We start from the raw sequence: 18,523 nt of genomic DNA, 5'->3' as shown, positions 1-18,523 counted from the left end.
TCGGTTTTTTTTTTTTTACACGAGAATAGATTTTTGTAAAGTTGTTTCACCAACATAATCTGGGGTAAATTGTTATTTAATGATAAAATTGTATACTCACGAATTGATGATGAACTGGTCTCGGTAAACTTTATTCCTCTGGTCTTTAGCCATGAAGGATTTTAAATTCCCTTTCTAACCTCTCGGTGATGGGGAGTGATTTGTAGATTTCTTGCCTTGTGTTTCTCCTTTTATTAATCGCTGTACACTTGCAATGATTATTTCTAGTATAAACCCCCAAGCCTGTCCGTAGAAAAGTTAGCCTAATGTTTACTAGACAAATCTTGTATATCTGTTACTGACTTATAAAGCACCCAATTGTTTTGGCCTAAGTTGCACTCCCTAAGCTTTTAGACGTGGCTGCTTTCCTGCCTGCCTGTGTACCACCATGTCTTCAATCACTGTGCTCTTCACTCTCGAGCTCTTTACTATACACAAAAATGTTTCTTTTACACTCAGCTAAAGGATTATTAGGAACACCATACTAATACTGTGTTTGACCCCCTTTCGCCTTCAGAACTGCCTTAATTCTACGTGGCATTGATTCAACAAGGTGCTGAAAGCATTCTTTAGAAATGTTGGCCCATATTGATAGGATAGCATCTTGCAGTTGATGGAGATTTGTGGGATGCACATCCAGGGCACGAAGCTCCTGTTCCACCACATCCCAAAGATGCTCTATTGGGTTGAGATCTGGTGACTGTGGGGGCCAGTTTAGTACAGTGAACTCATTGTCATGTTCAAGAAACCAATTTGAAATGATTCGACCTTTGTGACATGGTGCATTATCCTGCTGGAAGTAGCCATCAGAGGATGGGTACATGGTGGTCATAAAGGGATGGACATGGTCAGAAACAATGCTCAGGTAGGCCGTGGCATTTAAACGATGCCCAATTGGCACTAAGGGGCCTAAAGTGTGCCAAGAAAACATCCCCCACACCATTACACCACCACCACCACCAGCCTGCACAGTGGTAACAAGGCATGATGGATCCATGTTCTCATTCTGTTTACGCCAAATTCTGACTCTACCATCTGAATGTCTCAACAGAAATCGAGACTCATCAGACCAGGCAACATTTTTCCAGTCTTCAACTGAGCTTGTGCAAATTGTAGCCTCTTTTTCCTATTTGTAGTGGAGATGAGTGGTACCCGGTGGGGTCTTCTGCTGTTGTAGCCCATCCGCCTCAAGGTTGTACGTGTTGTGGCTTCACAAATGCTTTGCTGCATACCTCGGTTGTAACGAGTGGTTATTTCAGTCAAAGTTGCTCTTCTATCAGCTTGAATCAGTCGGCCCATTCTCCTCTGACCTCTAGCATCAACAAGGCATTTTTGCCCACAGGACTGCCGCATACTGGATGTTTTTCCCTTTTCACACCATTCTTTGTAAACCCTAGAAATGGTTGTGCGTGAAAATCCCAGTAACTGAGCAGATTGTGAAATACTCAGACCGGCCCGTCTGGCACCAACAACCATGCCACGCTCAAAATTGCTTAAATCACCTTTCTTTCCCATTCAGACATTCAGTTTGGAGTTCAGGAGATTGTCTTGACCAGGACCACACCCCTAAATGCATTGAAGCAACTGCCATGTGATTGGTTGGTTAGATAATTGCATTAATGAGAAATTGAACAGGTGTTCCTAATAATCCTATAGGTGAGTGTACATCTGTGCACACTGATAATTCATTATTTTTACACACGATAAGCTAAATATATTGGAATTGGTGAGTGGTCTGATATTATGGCCTTGTTTTTGTCTATTTTTTCCACATTCTCATTCGCTGTTGTTCATATTTGTCAGTGTGAAAGTGCCAGTCATTTATTTGTAATCTCTGCAGCATTTTTCAACACTGATGACAAGATACTGTTCTATACTTTATTTATGTTTATTTATTTATATGGCAACCTGCTGTAAGGAACAGTGCCATACTGCTGTCAAATGGTACTGATTAAGTAAATGACTGGCACTTTCACACACAGTCAAATATTAACTATTGCCAATCAGAAAGTAAATGAGAAGATTTGAAGGTGTGCCATGGAAAAGAAATGCACTACATCAAAACAAGTAGACATGTCTTAAGGAGGCTTTCATCCCGCAGTGGATCGATAGAGGAGGAGGATATATGTGTCAGTTTTTGACAGCATTAAACTGTTGTCACCTACTGTTCCTAACTGTGACAATATAGTAAGAAAAAGCATTCCTATATTGCATTTGGAAGTTGAAAGTTTTCTTCTTTTCTTTCTTAAAATGCTGTCATCTGCGTTCCATTTCTATTTAATCCTAAATCTGTTCTTCCATGATCCTGGCTGCAGAACATGCCAGAAACCCAAAGCCACATTAAACAGCCTCCTTTCTCCCTCCGTCAGTCAACCCGTTAAATTTGCTTCACAATCGCAGCATGACACATGGCCGTTATATGAGAGAAAGTGGTTAAGAGGGGGTTTCTTTTTGTGTGTGTGTGTGTTTTTCTTCAAGAAATTAGTGAGGTAGAGGGGGAGTGGGGGGTGACTATATATAATAATATTTTATCTACAAGTTGCTGTGTCAGTAATTAGTTGAATTCTAGCACTTCCATCAAAAAGAAAAATGTTATTTTTTCCCCTGTAGTTGACACAGAGGCTTGTAGTGGGCAGGAGTATTTTGTTTCAGTCAAATGGGTTGGCATATGTAACCGCAAAATGGCACTCTGGAAATGATAACAAGGAGAGTATAATATGTGTATATATAAGCACTCGCAGCATTGATTCAGGAAGAGAACCAGAACAGAATTTGGTTCCTCAACCATGCGCAAGTGTCACACGTAACAATTACCATTTATATTAAAGATCTGATGGTAAATGTGTGCATTGGCAGATCTATTTCCATGGGATAATGAAGTGTTTGGCAGCCTTGCCATAGGAGACAATACTATATTCAGATGTTGCATGTTTGTTTTTCTCCCCACTGAACCCCTAATCCCTATAGAGAATGCATAGCAAAGAGTATTTATTTATTTATTGATTTATTTCTTAGCAGACGCCCTTATCCAGGGTGACTTACATCATATAAGTGAAATACAAAGTGCTAAAATACAGTGCACTTTAAGCATTACAAATTCCAATTTACATAATACAGTGCAATTCAAAGCATAATACATTTTACAAATTCCAATTTAAACAAGTGTATACATATATGATGTCTACACAGTCACGCACGTCACAGTCAAGGGCCAAGGGAAAGGGAGCATAGGGGAAATCAAAGTACTAGTAACGCAAGGCAAATAGTATGATAAAACATTGTAAAGTGCTATCTTACAGGAGAGTAAATGGCTAAATTACAAGTACTGTATGAAAAGATGTGTTTTGTGTAAGCGCCGGAAGGAGATCAAGGACTCTGCTGTTTTGACTTCAGTGGGAAGGTCGTTCAACCACTTAGGGCCCAGGGATGAGAAGGAGCGGCTCTGGAGGAAGGAGAGTGGAGAGGAGGCAGAGTTAGTCTTCTGGCACCGGAAGACCACAGAGGTCTGGAAGGGATGTATGGGGAGACGAGGGTCTGAAGGTAGCTTGGTGCAGTGTGGTTGAGACAGCGGTAGGTGAGGGTCAATGTCTTGAACTGCGTGCCGGTATCGGGAGCCAGTGGAGGGAGCGTAGCAGTGGAGTAGCGTGTGCGAATCGGGGGAAGAGAGAATACCAGGTGAGCCGCACAGATTTGGATGAGCTGGAGCGGGCGGGTAGTAGTTGCAGTAGTCCAGGCAGGAGAGGACCAGGGACTGGACGAGCAGCTGAGTTGAGTAGTTGGAGATGAAGGGTTGGATTTGGCGTATGTTGCTTAGGAAGAATCGGCAGGTGCGTGTCAGCGTGGTGATGTGCTGAGTGTAGGAGAGGGCAGGATCGAGGGTGACTCCTAGGTTCTGAGCAGAAGAAGAAGGAGAGAGTGTTGTAGATTCCAAGGAGATTGAGATGGAGAGATCAGCAGAAGGTGAGGAAGAGGGGGGGAAAAACGAGGAGATCCGATTTGCACTGGTTGAGGTTGAGGTGGTGCGAATGCATCCAGGCGGAGATAGCAGACAAGCAAGAAGAGATGCAAGAGGGGATAAGAGGGTCAGAAGAGGGAAAAGACAGGAAGATCTGTGCATCATTAGCGTAGAAGTGGTAGGAGAAATCATGGGATGCGATGAAGGGGCCCAGGGAGCGAGTGTAGAGAAAGAACAGGAGGGGGCCCAGCATGGAGCCTTGGGGTACGCCTTATGAGGAGAGGTTGAGGGGTGGATGAGAAACCTCGCCATGTCCCTTGGTAGGTCCGGTCACTGAGGTAGGAGGAGAAACCAGGTGAGAGCAGTCCCAGAGATTCCAAGGTCAGCGAGGCAGGAGAGGAGGATGGAGTGATCGACAGGGCCTAATGCTGCGGAGAGATCAAGGAGGATGAGGACTGAGGTGAGGGAAGCCGTCCGAGCACAGCTGAGGGAGTCACTGACTGCCAGGAGAGCCGTCTCAGTGGAGTGAGCTGTGCAGAAGCCAGCTTTGAGACAGATCGCTGCGAAGCACACAATTTTCCCGTATTACAAAACATGGCAGATAGAGCCATGTATTCTGAGCCCTTTCCAAATCTTGAGAACTGCACAGTATGATGCATCGGTGCCAAGCCAGTCACATACAACTAGCAGTATTTGCTTAAATTATTATTTTTACAACTAATGTGAGACACCTCAAAGAAGTTTCCATGCACTAATAAGCACTTTATGAGAGAGACCGGTTCCCCAATGCAGAGTTCGTAATATCCATCTCCATGACAACAGACCACGCCGGATTTGCACTTGAGACTCTATAAGACAGCTGGTAAACCACCAGGGCTGATTTGCAGGGTGGAAGCTGGTAGAAAATATGAGTATTTGAACCCTCAATTTTACGTGAGCTCTGTGATTTCTTCTGTATAAATTTAATGTGTTTCAAGCAGTCCGGTGTGTGGTCTTGGTGCAGTTTGATTGCTTAATTACAGTCACTCCTGTTTGCTTGAACCACACATCAAATGAATGCTTGGGATTGGAAACAACTTCCCCAAATAAAAGCAGTGTGAGCAAAGACCTGTGCAGGCTGTATGTGGCCAGCACTCGCTAGTGGTTGAGAGACAAGATGCCATACATTTTTACAAAGAAAAAAGAAAACAAGCTGTTTTGCAGATTTTGTTCACTTGTGTCTGTAGACTTCCAGCTTCCCAGGCATCTACTCCTGTGAATTATAAATGTGAAATGTAGATAAAGTAGTTGTGCTCTTGCTCTTTATAAATTACTTACAAGCCTTTTAAACTGACTCATTCCTCTTGGCTGTTCACTGCTCTCTTCAATTTAACTTTTTGTGTGACTGCATATGAATGGCTTGACTTTAGTCTTGTAGTTTTAGCTTTGAGAGGTTTTACTTTTGACTTGGCAAGGCTTGCCTCTCAACCTGAATGCCATGAAGGTGTGAGGAGCATCAAACAGAGAGAACCAAAGCACAAGTTAAAAACAGAAACACAGGAGTGTGCTGGCTTGTGTGTATTGGTCTAAACCTCAGAGGGAGCAATGCCACCTTAAAATGTTTTATTGAAAATGTTTTATGTGACTCACTCTGTGTTTTTGTTCAGATAGTGGATTCCAAAATATATCTTCTTTAGATGGTAAAACATTATACAGGCTATTGCTCAGAGTCTCTGACAAATTTGGGGAAATAAATCTGGAAGACTAGTAGGATAGAGCAGCATATTGGTCATAGATTGGAGCTTAACTTTTGGCAAGGCTAATAAACCATCATCCATTGATTGAAAATGAACATAGCCATGTACAGATAGAATAAAACCTGCATATAGGAGGAAGCCATCGCCTTCACAAAGTGAATGCTGTCAACTATCGCTATCTGCGATAGCTCTACAGTAAGGCTAGGATTTGGTACCCACATGCTCCAGAGCCGTGTTTACTTTTTGGGGAAAAAAAAAAGCTTGCACAAAAACCCAGGCATCTCCATTACCGCATCAGAAAACTTTTAACAGTTGCAGCATTTATTTTACAGCGTCACTTGATCTGCATTTAAATCCGAGCATCTTCGGAGTTTATAGTCTTTTTTGAATTCAGGCCCAGAGTGGGGAGCCAGGCCCCACGCTGGCAGGAGACTGCTGCCGCCAACAAGATCGAACTCTCCGTGCCAGAGCTTTTTCTGCCCTGTGGCAGCTATCTTGTGATCTTACTTGTACAAGATAGGCTTGGGAAATTCTTTCACATTTAGCAGTTGTAGATTGACGTTTGTCTGTCGCTGTCCCCTAATTTTACCCAGGACTGTGAAATGATAGCCATGACCACACACTCACTGTGAAACTTAGGCTTTGCAAACTTCTGTAACCCCATATCTCTGAGCATTCATGATTGAGTGTTTGTCTCTTATGGGAGATGTGGCCATTTATTTTTGTGTGTTGCTTTTTGTCACTGTCTTGGAGTTTACTGTTCATTTTAAAGCAGCATAGTTACTGAAGAACTGCATATTGACTGATAAGTAATAGTTCAAGGCAAGAAATAGTGCATTTAAATTTAGAAAAAGCTTTGTTTAAAAAAAAAAAAAAAAAAAATGTTTTTTGTGATGTTTAAAAGTCAAAGTCAAGAAGAGAGAATGAGAAAACAGACACTATTTTCTGCCCAGCTGTTTACAAGGCAAAATACCAAATTTCAGTAGGATCCCCTGAAGTAAACACTGTTATTTTATGACCTGGTGCTTAGGGTTTACAACCTGAAGATTGGGTTCCAACTGGAGACCCTGTGCTTTTTCCTATCGTTAAGTCATAGAGCTGTAAGCATCAAACATGCCAGCAGGCAGTTCCCGGTGTCTATCAATTGAAGAAGAGCTTTATCACTTGTCAAGTACCAAGCCACTCTGTTTTATAGACAGGGCCGAGGTACATCGTAGTCTCGTTTATATGGGCACTCAATCAATGGCTGCAGAAAGACTGGTCTTTTATCTCAGCATAGAGACTACTCTGTAGAATTTATTGCTTTTTAATGTAACCCAAGTCTGGAGAAGAACGATTTCAGCAAATGGTTTGCCAAAGCTGAAAGGTCATTGTGAACCTTCTTGTTTATTACTCAGCCTTATTTTGTCAAAATAGTTTTTCATTGTTTTAATGCAAGTCTCATCATTACTTTTGCTTGGCTTTGGGTTTTTAGTATTAAATCTTCATATTCTAAAAACATACAGACTTACAAACTGACACGAAGACAAATGGGTCAGTTGACATTTTTTACGTCTTGTAGAGAACAAACAATAAACCAAAACAAACAAACGAATAAACAAAAAACAAAAAAACACAGTATGCAGACTGATACTTATTGCACGAATCCTGACCTCAAGGATTACAATTTAAATCACCTGAGTTGGACCTGGGCCAGGGATAAAATGGGTTCAGTTAAGTACAGAACATAAGAATGTAAGAAAGTTTACAAACAAGAGGAGGCCATTCGACCCATCGTGCTTGTTTTGTACAAGTACATTTCTTCAATGTATGTGTTTTGAACAAGATATCCCCCCCCCCCTTCTCCTCAGAAATGGTCCAGTGTGAATAGTCCTCTCTTCCTGCCGCTCATCCCACCCCGCTCCCCTGGCTTCACCGCAGTGGTCCTCACCTATGACCGCATCGAGAGCCTCTTCCGGGTCATCACCGAAATCTCCAAGGTTCCCAGCCTGGCCAAACTGCTGGTGGTGTGGAACAACCAGAACAAGAGTCCTCCTGAAGGTGAGTTGGACAGTGCGGTCGGAGAGAGGATCATCAACAAAAAAGGTCTAAGAGAATGTATAGCATTCTTAGCCATTTCATGAAACCCCATGAATGCTGTAGAAAATGTAGAAGGAAATGTTGTGAATAACTTGAAAATGTTGACTACAATGTTGACTACAATGATGCAAATGGGACGTTTTGTGTGCAGCAAAGGATCCTGTTGTCTCAGATGATGCAAGTGTAGTTTGTGTTAGTGTTTATGATAGTAAATACTGCAACAGCTGATGCACATTCCAGCCAATGCAAGTTAGTTTAATATTTTCACTGCTTCATTCATTCCCAGATACACTCAGATTTCCTGCTGCGAAATAACATTCACGTAATGTAAGAAATCGCACTTTGAATTTCAGATAAAACTGCATTTCAATGCTCTCGGTATTTAGACTTTTTGGTATCAAGTAGGTTTTTGCCAGAAGCAGCATGACTTCCAGAAAGCTGTATGGAGGAGAGCATTGAAAGTCATGAAGCAGTACAGGTTTATTTCATCTGCTTATTTTTCAGCGCAGGGAAAAATGTCCCCTTTCTTCTTTTGTTACAACCATAAATAACACAATTTCACATTTATTTTTATTTTGTTCCCCACCCGAAGCTTTCTTGAAATAATTTATAGCCAATTAAAAATGGGTCAAGCCAAGTCAAGTATTAATCATTGTTTACTGCACCTCTGGCCCTAACGATCCTGCTTAACAAGGTTATTAAGTATGCGGTTGTTTATGGAGCTCTTTGATTGACAGGCCGGTGTAAAAGGAGTGCAGAAAGGAATTAAATGTATCCTCTCCATAGATTTCTAGTAATGCAATTATGAGTAGGAGTACTTTGAAGTTGCCTAATGGCCCACTGTTCCCTTTGATTAAAGATGTCAGGCTAGACCTGCAGTAGTAGCACGGAACCATTAGAATTTAATAAGGGCTTTTCACAAGTCACACAAGTTTATTGTGGCACTCTGTCCTACTTCTCCAGTTGTGTTTTGAGGAAACCTACAGATTTTATTTTTTTGGGGGGTTTGGTTAAATCTTTAATATAAGACTCTGGTATTCTATCCTGGGCCTACACCCTTTGAAAGTCGGCTTGTGTTTCTCCATTCCTCTTCAGGAGAGACTGAGCACAACGGAGAGACTGTGTGTATTTTGCCATGACATTGTTTATAGAGAACTCTGGAGCTTCATACAGACAAAAGTGCCGCCTAGCCAAACTGTCTCATCACTTTGTCCTCAGCCGTAACCACCAGTCTGCTGTGGCTGGCTCTGTCTGTCAGGCTGCCGTGCGCCAGATGAAAGGTTTTGTTTCCTGGGCTGGATCGTAAATGCCTATCCTCTTTGGCATTCAAATCGAGCGTTCCCCTCAGCCTGTTTGAGCATTTCCCTTCCCATTTAGCCGTTGTTAAACAGAATTGCAGTGGAGGTACTGAAACCCTGGCTCATAAAAGTAATTGCAAAGGGATTTTCTGTATTGAGTTCTTCAGGGAGGGATTTCACTTTTCTTTGCTTTCATCTTGGAAAATTAAGTTGTTCTGTGAGTTGATTTTGTCAGTTTTTGTTGTTGTTGTTTTTTTAGACACCAAGGGGATGCCAGCAATGAACCTGAGAGGCAGTACTTTGCTGCTCAACCAGGAATTAGTTAATGTCTCTTGTGATGAGATTTAGATCCAATATTTTGCCTCAGGAGAAGAAAAAGGCAATATATTACTATTCTTCTTCTTCTCCCTGATAGATAATGTATTAAACATCACTTAACTGACCTCTTGCTAAATTATCAATCTTCATGATTAACAATAAATGTCAGCAAAAGCAGTTTTTGAATGTTAGAAATTGCTGTGTAGTAGAAATGCATAAACCTTGTCCGATACAAGTATGGCTTCCTTCCACTTGCTGCAGAAAACAAGCTTCCCCGTTGGTCATTGTGGACCTCCTAATGGTAACAGGCGAAAATAAGGGGAATGGCATGTAATACTGTGTGTCCTTCATGGATTGCGGCTTCTCTCCTAGAATCCCAGTGGCCGAAGATCACAGTGCCTCTGAAGGTAGTCCGGACGAAGGAGAACAAGTTGAGCAATCGGTTCTTCCCGTACGACGAGATCGAGACAGAGGCGGTGCTGGCCATTGATGATGACATCATCATGCTGACCTCAGACGAGCTGCAGTTTGGTTATGAGGTGAGCGAAAGAAAGCTCTGGTCTTAAAAGCCCTCAGGTCTGCTGTGCCACCAAGTCTTTTTCTACTTGCCGTTTCTTTCTTCATTGCAACAAACTTCCTCCTTACTTGGAACTAGTCACCACACACGAGGCACGATAAATGAGATATGGGTGATTTATGTTTGCTAAGAGCGAGCTGATAAAAAGCTGCAAAATATAGTCCAGACCCACACTGCATGAGTCATAGTTTCAAGTGCACCTCTTGTTCATATGTCATTTAATTATTGCCTTTTTTGGTTACAGTTTGTTAATAAATTAACTGTGATGCACCCCTTCTTCCCAGTTGTGTTGAAATAAACCTGTAGTGTTTGTTTTGCATGAGGCACATGTATTGTCATCAAGTTGCTACAGAGTACTTCACACAGTAAAGAACACTAAATATTTATTTTGTGTGTAACCAAATAGCATGATTCTTTTTTATTTTATTTTTTTCATACATATATATTTATTTTCCTTTGGTGAAAATGAGGGCACTTAGACTCTTAGACTCCACACTGCTCTCTGTACTTCACCTCAAACAATATTGCTGATGGATATATAAATGGCATCCACATATCTTAAAGGCTTCGGCCTTGTCACTCTGTTCCAGAAAAGATTCCTTGAGGAGTCTGCATTGGGTAATTGGTTTGATGTTTGGGGAATGATGACAAGCTAACTTGACATTGTCCATGGCTGAAAGATTAACTAGGTATCACCTGGAGGCATTTAAGCCCGATTGAGACAATTTTGAACAATTTAGGATAATAGGCCTGAACTCAATTGGGAGCTGGCGAGGACTCCTTGAAAAACAGCAGGCTCTGGATTTTCTATTGTGTGAGCTACCAGGAGTGCCTCTCTGAGGCAAAGGGGGTTGAGGATCGATTCATCATCTGCCAATGAAACAGTCTTTCCCTGGACTGCACCCCAAACGAGCAGTCGCACACTGGGTTGAGCTTACTGAGAGCGTGAGATTTCTGGGGTTTAAAAGTGTCGTATTGAGCCTCCCTAATTGTCCAGGTCTCTCTCAACTCGTTGCTAATCAGCATTTCCTGCTGGCTACCTGGGCAGGGACCTGGCAACAAGATGAGATGCATTAGCAACATTTGATGATACCAAAACGTATAGAAAATAAAAAATAATTGGCGATTCCATTTATTATTTTAATTGCTATCTTTGTTGTATCGTAGCAACAGATCCCTTCCAGTAGTGCTACATACACATTGCACACAGAGGTCTGTTTCATGACAGCACATCAATCACTTTAAACATCAACACAGACTTGATGGTGTTCATTTAAATGGCTTCAAGCGTGACGGTGATAGTGAATGCTGTATAAACACAAGGATTTCTTTTAGCCTGCATTGTTGTTGTTTTTTCCCCTCTTCCCCCCTTCCCCTCTCCTCTCTTTGCGGGTGATGACATCTCGTTTTAATTCTTATTCCAACGTTAATAACTTTTTTTTGTATGTTTCCTGGCATGTGCTTAAATTTGACCTGAGTCTCTTGTAAGTCTTTCCTGTTTCTGTGGTTTGTCTCAATGCACAGCTTTTGTCATTCTCTGAGCCTCAGATCCAGTCAGACCTGTCAGTCACATTCCACTGGCTTTGGTACATTTCACTGCCAGATGAGCCCTGTAAACTGGTAACTGACAGGATTAGGAAAAAACTGAAAAAAAAATACATTCCCCAATAAGAGAGAGACAAATCTTCGTGGAACAGATCTTCAAAACTGTGGCACTGATCAGTTTCACCACTTGAAGGACTGTTGGAAAATGTTCGAGAAATACACGCCAGGAAAACCTAAGCATATGAGCTTAATGAGCTGAAATGTTACTAGGCAATTTAAATTATGGCTTTGTTAGATCTCTGAAAGCTTCAAATAGCTGAAACATTTGTTATAATTGTATTATGTTCCCAAAAATCACAAACATAATTTATTTTCCTGGGCTGATGTGACTTCTGAATGAGAGTTGATCTGTGTTGATCCATTGAGGTCTGTCTGTCTGTCTGTCTTCAGGTGTGGCGGGAGTTTCCTGATAGGCTGGTGGGTTACCCAGGTCGGCTGCACCTTTGGGACCATGAGATGGGCAAGTGGAAATATGAGTCTGAGTGGACCAATGAGGTCTCCATGGTGCTGACTGGAGCTGCCTTTTATCATAAGGTACTGGAGCTGGACAGCACTAGCTTCACTCTGTGTACAGAATATATTAATTTATACACGCATACTCGTGTTCTTCTGCGCTTCCATCAGCAAAGCGGAACCATTTCTGAAATGACGTGCAGAGAAATCCTATTCAAAATATAATTTGTTGTTTACTTAATAACCAGCGCTGGACGGATCGACTCCATATGACATTGAACTCCATACTGAGTTCATCCCTGTTCTATTAATGAAGTTGAATCATTCACAATGTGTTTTTTATTTTACTTTATTTTCTGTCAAGGCAGGTTAAATGTGTGTTTATGTTGCTAAGATAGGCTTTTTTGTTTTACTAAAATGGTTTTGACAATGTGGCTACTGGTTAGGTTGCTTAAGTTCATTATATATTACAAAATAGGATGTTGTGTTTCAGCAGCTTTTCAGTATTTGAGAATTATATGCATTCCTGCTAAATCTAGTCTAACTCACATATATTCTATAACGTTTTGGTCCTGGTGTTGAATTTTCTGCCTTTTTTTCCTTCTTCTTACAAATATGCTAAATTGAATGTTGTGTATAACCATTCTCTTTTTTCTTCCCAGTACTTCAACTACCTGTACACATACAAGATGCCCGGTGATATCAAAAACTGGGTTGATGCCCATATGAACTGTGAAGACATTGCCATGAATTTCCTGGTGGCTAACATCACTGGCAAAGCTCCCATTAAGGTAAAGCAGTGCAGAACAAAATGTAGAGGTGACAGGGAAGACCAGCCATGAAAAGTTATGGCAAAAACAAATGCAGCACTTTTGTAAATGACGTGTGTATGTGCGTCTGCACAGAAGATTTTGTGCACTTTCTTTTGTGTTATAAGTAAAGTGTACAAATACTTACTGGAACCACCCTAAAAAGATGGTAAAATGTAGAGTGCAAATTATAAATCTCTAAACAAATGTTAGGATTCACTGTTATGTACAAAACCAAATAACTAGCATTTATCATTGAACTTTTTGCTGTTCCCATGGTTAGTGTAAATACTCGTTGATTTCCATAGCTGTTTGGGGCATTTAGGGAGTTGCAAGTATTCTATATAATTAATTTCAGTAAACAGAAGTTTTTCAATAACATTTTATGTGTAAATTTAGTGCACACGTTTGCGGTGCTTCACAACCACGAGAAACAATTTTAATTCCTTATAGTACATAAAATGGGCAGGGCATCGCTTTGGCAGTAGGAAAGCAAATATTTTGACAGCCTGCTTTTGATTTCCCACAGTGTGCCTTCTCAGATGTTTTTCCGGCCAATTGACTCGTGTGTAGTTTTATTCTGGAGTGCTCTTACCTGGTCTCCTGACGTGATCTTCTTCACAAAACCAAGTGGCACAGGCCGAAGCGCTCTCCTCCATTCCCGTCTAAACTACTAGAGTGATGTCCCTCTCAGAGGAATGTTTGCCTAAGCACATCGGGACACTCCTGGGAGTCACACCCCCCCTCAAAAACAGCCCCTTTCCCACTTCCCTGATCCTTTAATCTGGCGCGCCTCTTGCCATTAATGAGCCGGAGGGAGGAGTGGGAAGCTGTAATTCATCCCCTTTATAAGCGCACTGGAGTGGACTGTTTACACAGGGCATGCTGGCACTGACAAAACTCTCATTAAAGCAGAATTAAACAGCCTGTCATCGCCCCTTCTCCCCTCCCTTGACTCCCCCCTTCTAGGTCTGGCCCTCGCCCACAAGACTCCAATAAGTCCCTTTTGTTTTAATTGCAATTATATATAAAAAAAAATACAATAAATCACACAACCAAAACAGCCAACCTTCTTTCTTTGCGATTGCTTTAAAAACTGTACAATGATTTGTTTCTTTAGGTGTAATTATGTGTGGTGACATGGAAGTTAATTTCTGTATTTTTTTATTTTATTTTATTGGCACTATGTGACCTCAAAACAATTCCCTCTCCCTCAGGCAAAGCTGTTACTAGCCTTTATACGTTACACTAGCCTAAATAGCCTTTATTGAAGGACAGCGGTGTTCTGATCTGAGTTTTGCAGTTTTTGTATCTTTTGCCCTCAGACTTTCTGCCCAGCTCCTTCAAACTAGTGCAATTTGTACAAAAGCCATTGAAGATCTCCTGTTTTGCGTAGTCATCTGTGTGAGAGATGAATGGATGGATGTGTCCAATGGTAAATTACATAAAGGCTGTGTTATCCTGTATAAATACCAGTGGGCTTCTCCTCTCTTTCAGGTGACCCCTCGGAAAAAGTTCAAGTGCCCTGAGTGCACAGCTATCGACGGGCTGTCCCTGGACCAGACACACATGGTGGAGAGGTGAGAGGCTCCTGGTTAGCTGTGCTTTCATGTGCCAGACTCGAGAGCGTGTGAGTCCTGAATGGCAGCCCTTGCCTTGAACTCCCCAGCAGTGCTTTAATCCCACAGAGATCTGGCTGCACCAAGGCCTTGGCCAGCCTTGTGCGGCATCTGAAAGCCATTGTGCAGTTGCTAGCAATCAGCGGCCTGTGCCCATGAGTAAGTCGATGCCCGCTGCCTCCTCCTGGAGCCAGGTCGCTGTCTTGTCTGTTGGCGCTCGTCTGTCTGTCAATTGGAAAGCTTGCCCACTACAAGTTACTATAACTTTTAAGTGAAAAATATTACTTAAAATGTAAGTTTTTCAGTTTGTTAGATTAACTATGCAGCAGTCTAGTATCAGCTTTGCTTAGAATAGTTTGCATTAGTCTAACCAGCATCCGGAAAACCTTGAGACGTGGATCCAATGAAAGCACGACATCCTCGTACCTTTAGTGCCATCGTCCAACCGGCACACTGCATCTCAAAACACACTATGCGCTACAAGCTCTGCCCATTTTTGGCCGTGTGATGATTGCGTGCTCGCTCCATTCTCCTCTCCTAAGCCTCATCCTTACCTGTTTGATGCTCTTGCTGATCTCTGTCTTTACCTTGAAAGTGAACACTGAAGAATTCCTCTCCTGGTTGTGAAGCTCTGTTATCTTACACCGAAACGAGCAATGGTGGGGACCGATCGCACTTCCCTGCTGCAGCTGCTGCTCTCTCCCTTTCTATTTCCTGCTGTAAAAGCTGAGATGGATGGGAATGTCTGGAATTCGGCAGAATCTGACCTGACCTCCAGTAGCTATCAAATGTTCAGAGCTGCTCCACTTTAAGTGGGAAGAGACCATTCTTCTTTTTTTTATTAGAAATGATAAGGGCCATGTATTTTCGTGAAGAACCTACAGGCTTTTAAATCCTTTTTGCCAGGTTCTGCTCAACACAATCCCCCACTGCACTGAAAGTAGCTCTGACCTTGTGTTAATTACTCTTTATCTAGAATTACCTGTTAAAGAGAATAATTTGATCAAGTTCCTTCTTCGGCCCAATTCATTATTTTCTCAGTTCAGTATTTTTTCATGGTCTCTAAAGCATGTATTGAATCCTGTTGAAAATCATGTTGATTTTCTACATTTTAATGACTCTTAAAGACCATTAAATATTACATTTTAATTTTAAAAAGCTGAATTTTAACAATGTTGAACAATGACAAAACAGATCTAATATATTTGTGCACTTTGCTTTTAATTTGTTTTTAATGGCATTTGTGACAAGTGTTTTCTGTCGCACCATTGGTGTGCTGATTGTGTGAGCCTTGCATTGACCGCCGTGCTCTCTCCACAGGTCCGAGTGCATTAACAAGTTTGCCTCTGTGTTCGGAACGATGCCCCTGAAGGTGGTGGAGCATCGGGCCGATCCTGTCCTCTACAAGGACGACTTCCCGGAGAAACTCAAGAGCTTTCCCAACATAGGGAGCCTATGAGAGGCAGGGCGGAGTGGGGGACACCAAACCTCTTCTGTATCTTGGGGAGGACACCCCAGCCTTTTCAAATGCAAATACCACCGTTCCAACTCAAAGAGGCCCGGCTTCATATCAGCTTACCTGGGCAAGACAGATGGGCTGGCTTTCAAATTTCAAAGACTATAGGAGGGGGAGGGGGGGGGGAGGGGGTCAGAGAAGGGGCAACTTTAAGTTATTTTTGCTTGAAGGTTCCAAAGGAAATTCTCATATAAGCTTTTATGTTGAAGAACCAGATCCAATCCATGATTGACTCTCAAAGCCACGCTGGCATTGGTCTTCCTAATTAGGGGGACGTGCTTGATGTGAACAAAGAATGCACTGTACTGGACCAGGTGCCCATGTTTGATGATGGGGGGGGGGGGGGGGCTTTAAATGTGGATCTACCAATCCTCTAGAACTGGGCCCAATGGACCTCACAAGAGTTTTTCTCACCCGGCTGGTGCTGACAGATCGTTGTTTTGATTCTGGAACAGTGAAGGGCAAAGCAGGGTCAACGACTCAGTGAATTTGGAAGCAGTTCAACATGTGATCTCCTAAAACTCGATGGAAGGATCACGTTCCAAATTTATAATGACTGCACCCCGTTTTTGAAATGCGTACATTTCTTTTAGAAACTCGCAACAAGTCTGACACACACAGTTGTAGAGTACACGAGTTAATGTTTAGAGAGTTTCGTGACTTGAAGCCTTTTTACTATAATTTTACCTTTTTACTGTGTCATTACATAGTGTCATTTGGCAGTGCGTTCACTGGACTCCAAGTAAACCCTTTCCCCGTGTAAAAATTGAAGCACTTCCCATGTTCACTGGTGAGCACCCCTCTGCCTGTATCAATAGTGGCTAGTTCAGCAGTAGTGACATGTACTGTTGTTCATTTTTCTAAAGAACAGAGTCCTGTTCCTGGTGGTCTAGTGAACACAATCTTTCTAACTGTACTGTGAAGCATTTCAGTTGTTAACTGTTGAAAGTAAATAACAAGCATTAACCGTTTTGTTGTACGAGGTAGATGAAAATCTGACTCTTCACAACTGGACCACATACACTAAAGCCCTTGTCGTTGTTAAAATGTTTTATTAAACTCTCACACACACCAGCTTTTAGAGCTTATGTAAAAGGGTTAATTGCATTGTAGCCCAATAAAGTTGGAATCAAGAATCGGGGAAAAAAAAAAAAAAAAAAAAAAGAGAAGCTAAAAAAAATACATTTAAAATTGATCCTCACTTAACTGTAATCTGTTAGATACTTACAGCCTACATTGCTTCAAATGTCCTTTGCCTTTTTAACGTCTTTCAGGTTTGGTGTGAGAAGAGGTGTATCTCCATACTTTGGTCAGTTGTCTGCAGGAACACAAATGTTTCTGCTGATCTACTTTTTTGTGCGGAAAGTAACCATAGAGTTTGTTTCCATTGGATAACTAGGACCTGCTCACAGGTAAAAATAAAATCTTTACTGACCAGACTGCTGGCAAATATGCGGCATTGCTTTCTAAAGTTGTACGTAAAAGAAAAAAGACAGGTGTAAATGAAAAGCCTGGCGCTAGAATTTGGGAGCACCCACAGAAAGCAGCTTGCTATTGCAAACTTCTCATGAAGCTTAATGGCTTCCTTTAGCTTTATAGTTTACAAATAGGGGAAAGTCATACTTTCTGTCCTTAACATTCATGTGTTTTTTTTCTGTTTAGCATTTCAGTGCCTGCTTGTCTTCCATCATGTGTGTAAACTGTAAGGCACATTTTTTTGTTTTTCTTTCCAGCTGGAATTTTACATGTCTGTTTTTTTTGTTTTTTGTAATTAGTTTTTTTAATGTATATACATAAAAAAGATGTCAATATTGTGTCTCTAATTATGTCTCTAAAAACAAACTTATGGTATTGCAAATAATAAATAATTCTGTGTGAAACTTATTCTCTGCAGAAGTCACATGATGAAGGTCAGCAGGCAGAAGTGACTCACGCGCTTGACGGATACAAGCGAGGACTATATGAATGAGTGCTCAAGAAATCTAATAAAGCCCACCACCACATGGCTGTATATACCTTGGCTTATTATGTAATATACCACAATATACTCTGATCTTTCGAGTGCAATGGCAATATTTGTAAGCTATGGTCTCACTTACTCCCTCTGATAGTAAAATCTTTGTGAAAGGAATGAAGGAAGCTGAGGGCCAAGGCATACATCATTTCAGGCTTAGCCTACTGATGCCCAACATTTTCAGGTCAGGCTGACTCACCCTTGGAGTGTGGCGTCATTGTGTTGCACAATAAGGAGAAGCGCGCTCGACTGTGTATTCCCATTCATCTTATCTGTATTGGCTTAGAAAAGTAATCATCTGGTGGGGAAAGGCAAAGAGCAGCCTCCAGTTCCTGGACCTGTGTGATAAAAAAAAATAGATTTCTTTAAAAAAGAGTTTGAGTTGGGGGTGGGCAAAGCAAGACTTTCCTTTGCAGTCTTGAAAAACTGAACTTTTCCATTTTTCTACATCCTCTCATGTTGCTGATTTGAATATAGGAGGAGGCTCAGTGATGTCATCAAACAG

At 41.6% G+C, this 18,523-nt stretch overlaps 1 protein-coding gene across 2 annotated transcripts in view; it reads left to right on the top strand.

Annotated features, from left to right (window-relative positions):
- Positions 1-18,057, top strand: part of ext2 (exostosin glycosyltransferase 2) — a 40,703-nt gene extending 22,646 nt beyond the window's left edge. For both annotated transcript variants that reach the window (XM_066700951.1, XM_066700950.1), the window contains exons 10-15: positions 7,581-7,770; positions 9,798-9,964; positions 11,998-12,141; positions 12,723-12,851; positions 14,367-14,449; positions 15,809-18,057. In XM_066700951.1, coding sequence (XP_066557048.1) covers positions 7,581-7,770; positions 9,798-9,964; positions 11,998-12,141; positions 12,723-12,851; positions 14,367-14,449; positions 15,809-15,947 — 852 coding nt within the window. In that variant the 3' untranslated portion in view covers positions 15,948-18,057. The remainder of the gene's footprint in view (positions 1-7,580; positions 7,771-9,797; positions 9,965-11,997; positions 12,142-12,722; positions 12,852-14,366; positions 14,450-15,808) is intronic.
- Positions 18,058-18,523: the final 466 nt, after the last annotated feature.

The sequence above is a fragment of the Amia ocellicauda genome, chromosome 4 (assembly GCF_036373705.1).
Source record: "Amia ocellicauda isolate fAmiCal2 chromosome 4, fAmiCal2.hap1, whole genome shotgun sequence".
Lineage (NCBI taxonomy): Eukaryota > Metazoa > Chordata > Actinopteri > Amiiformes > Amiidae > Amia > Amia ocellicauda.
This window is presented reverse-complemented; position numbering and strand designations above follow the sequence as displayed.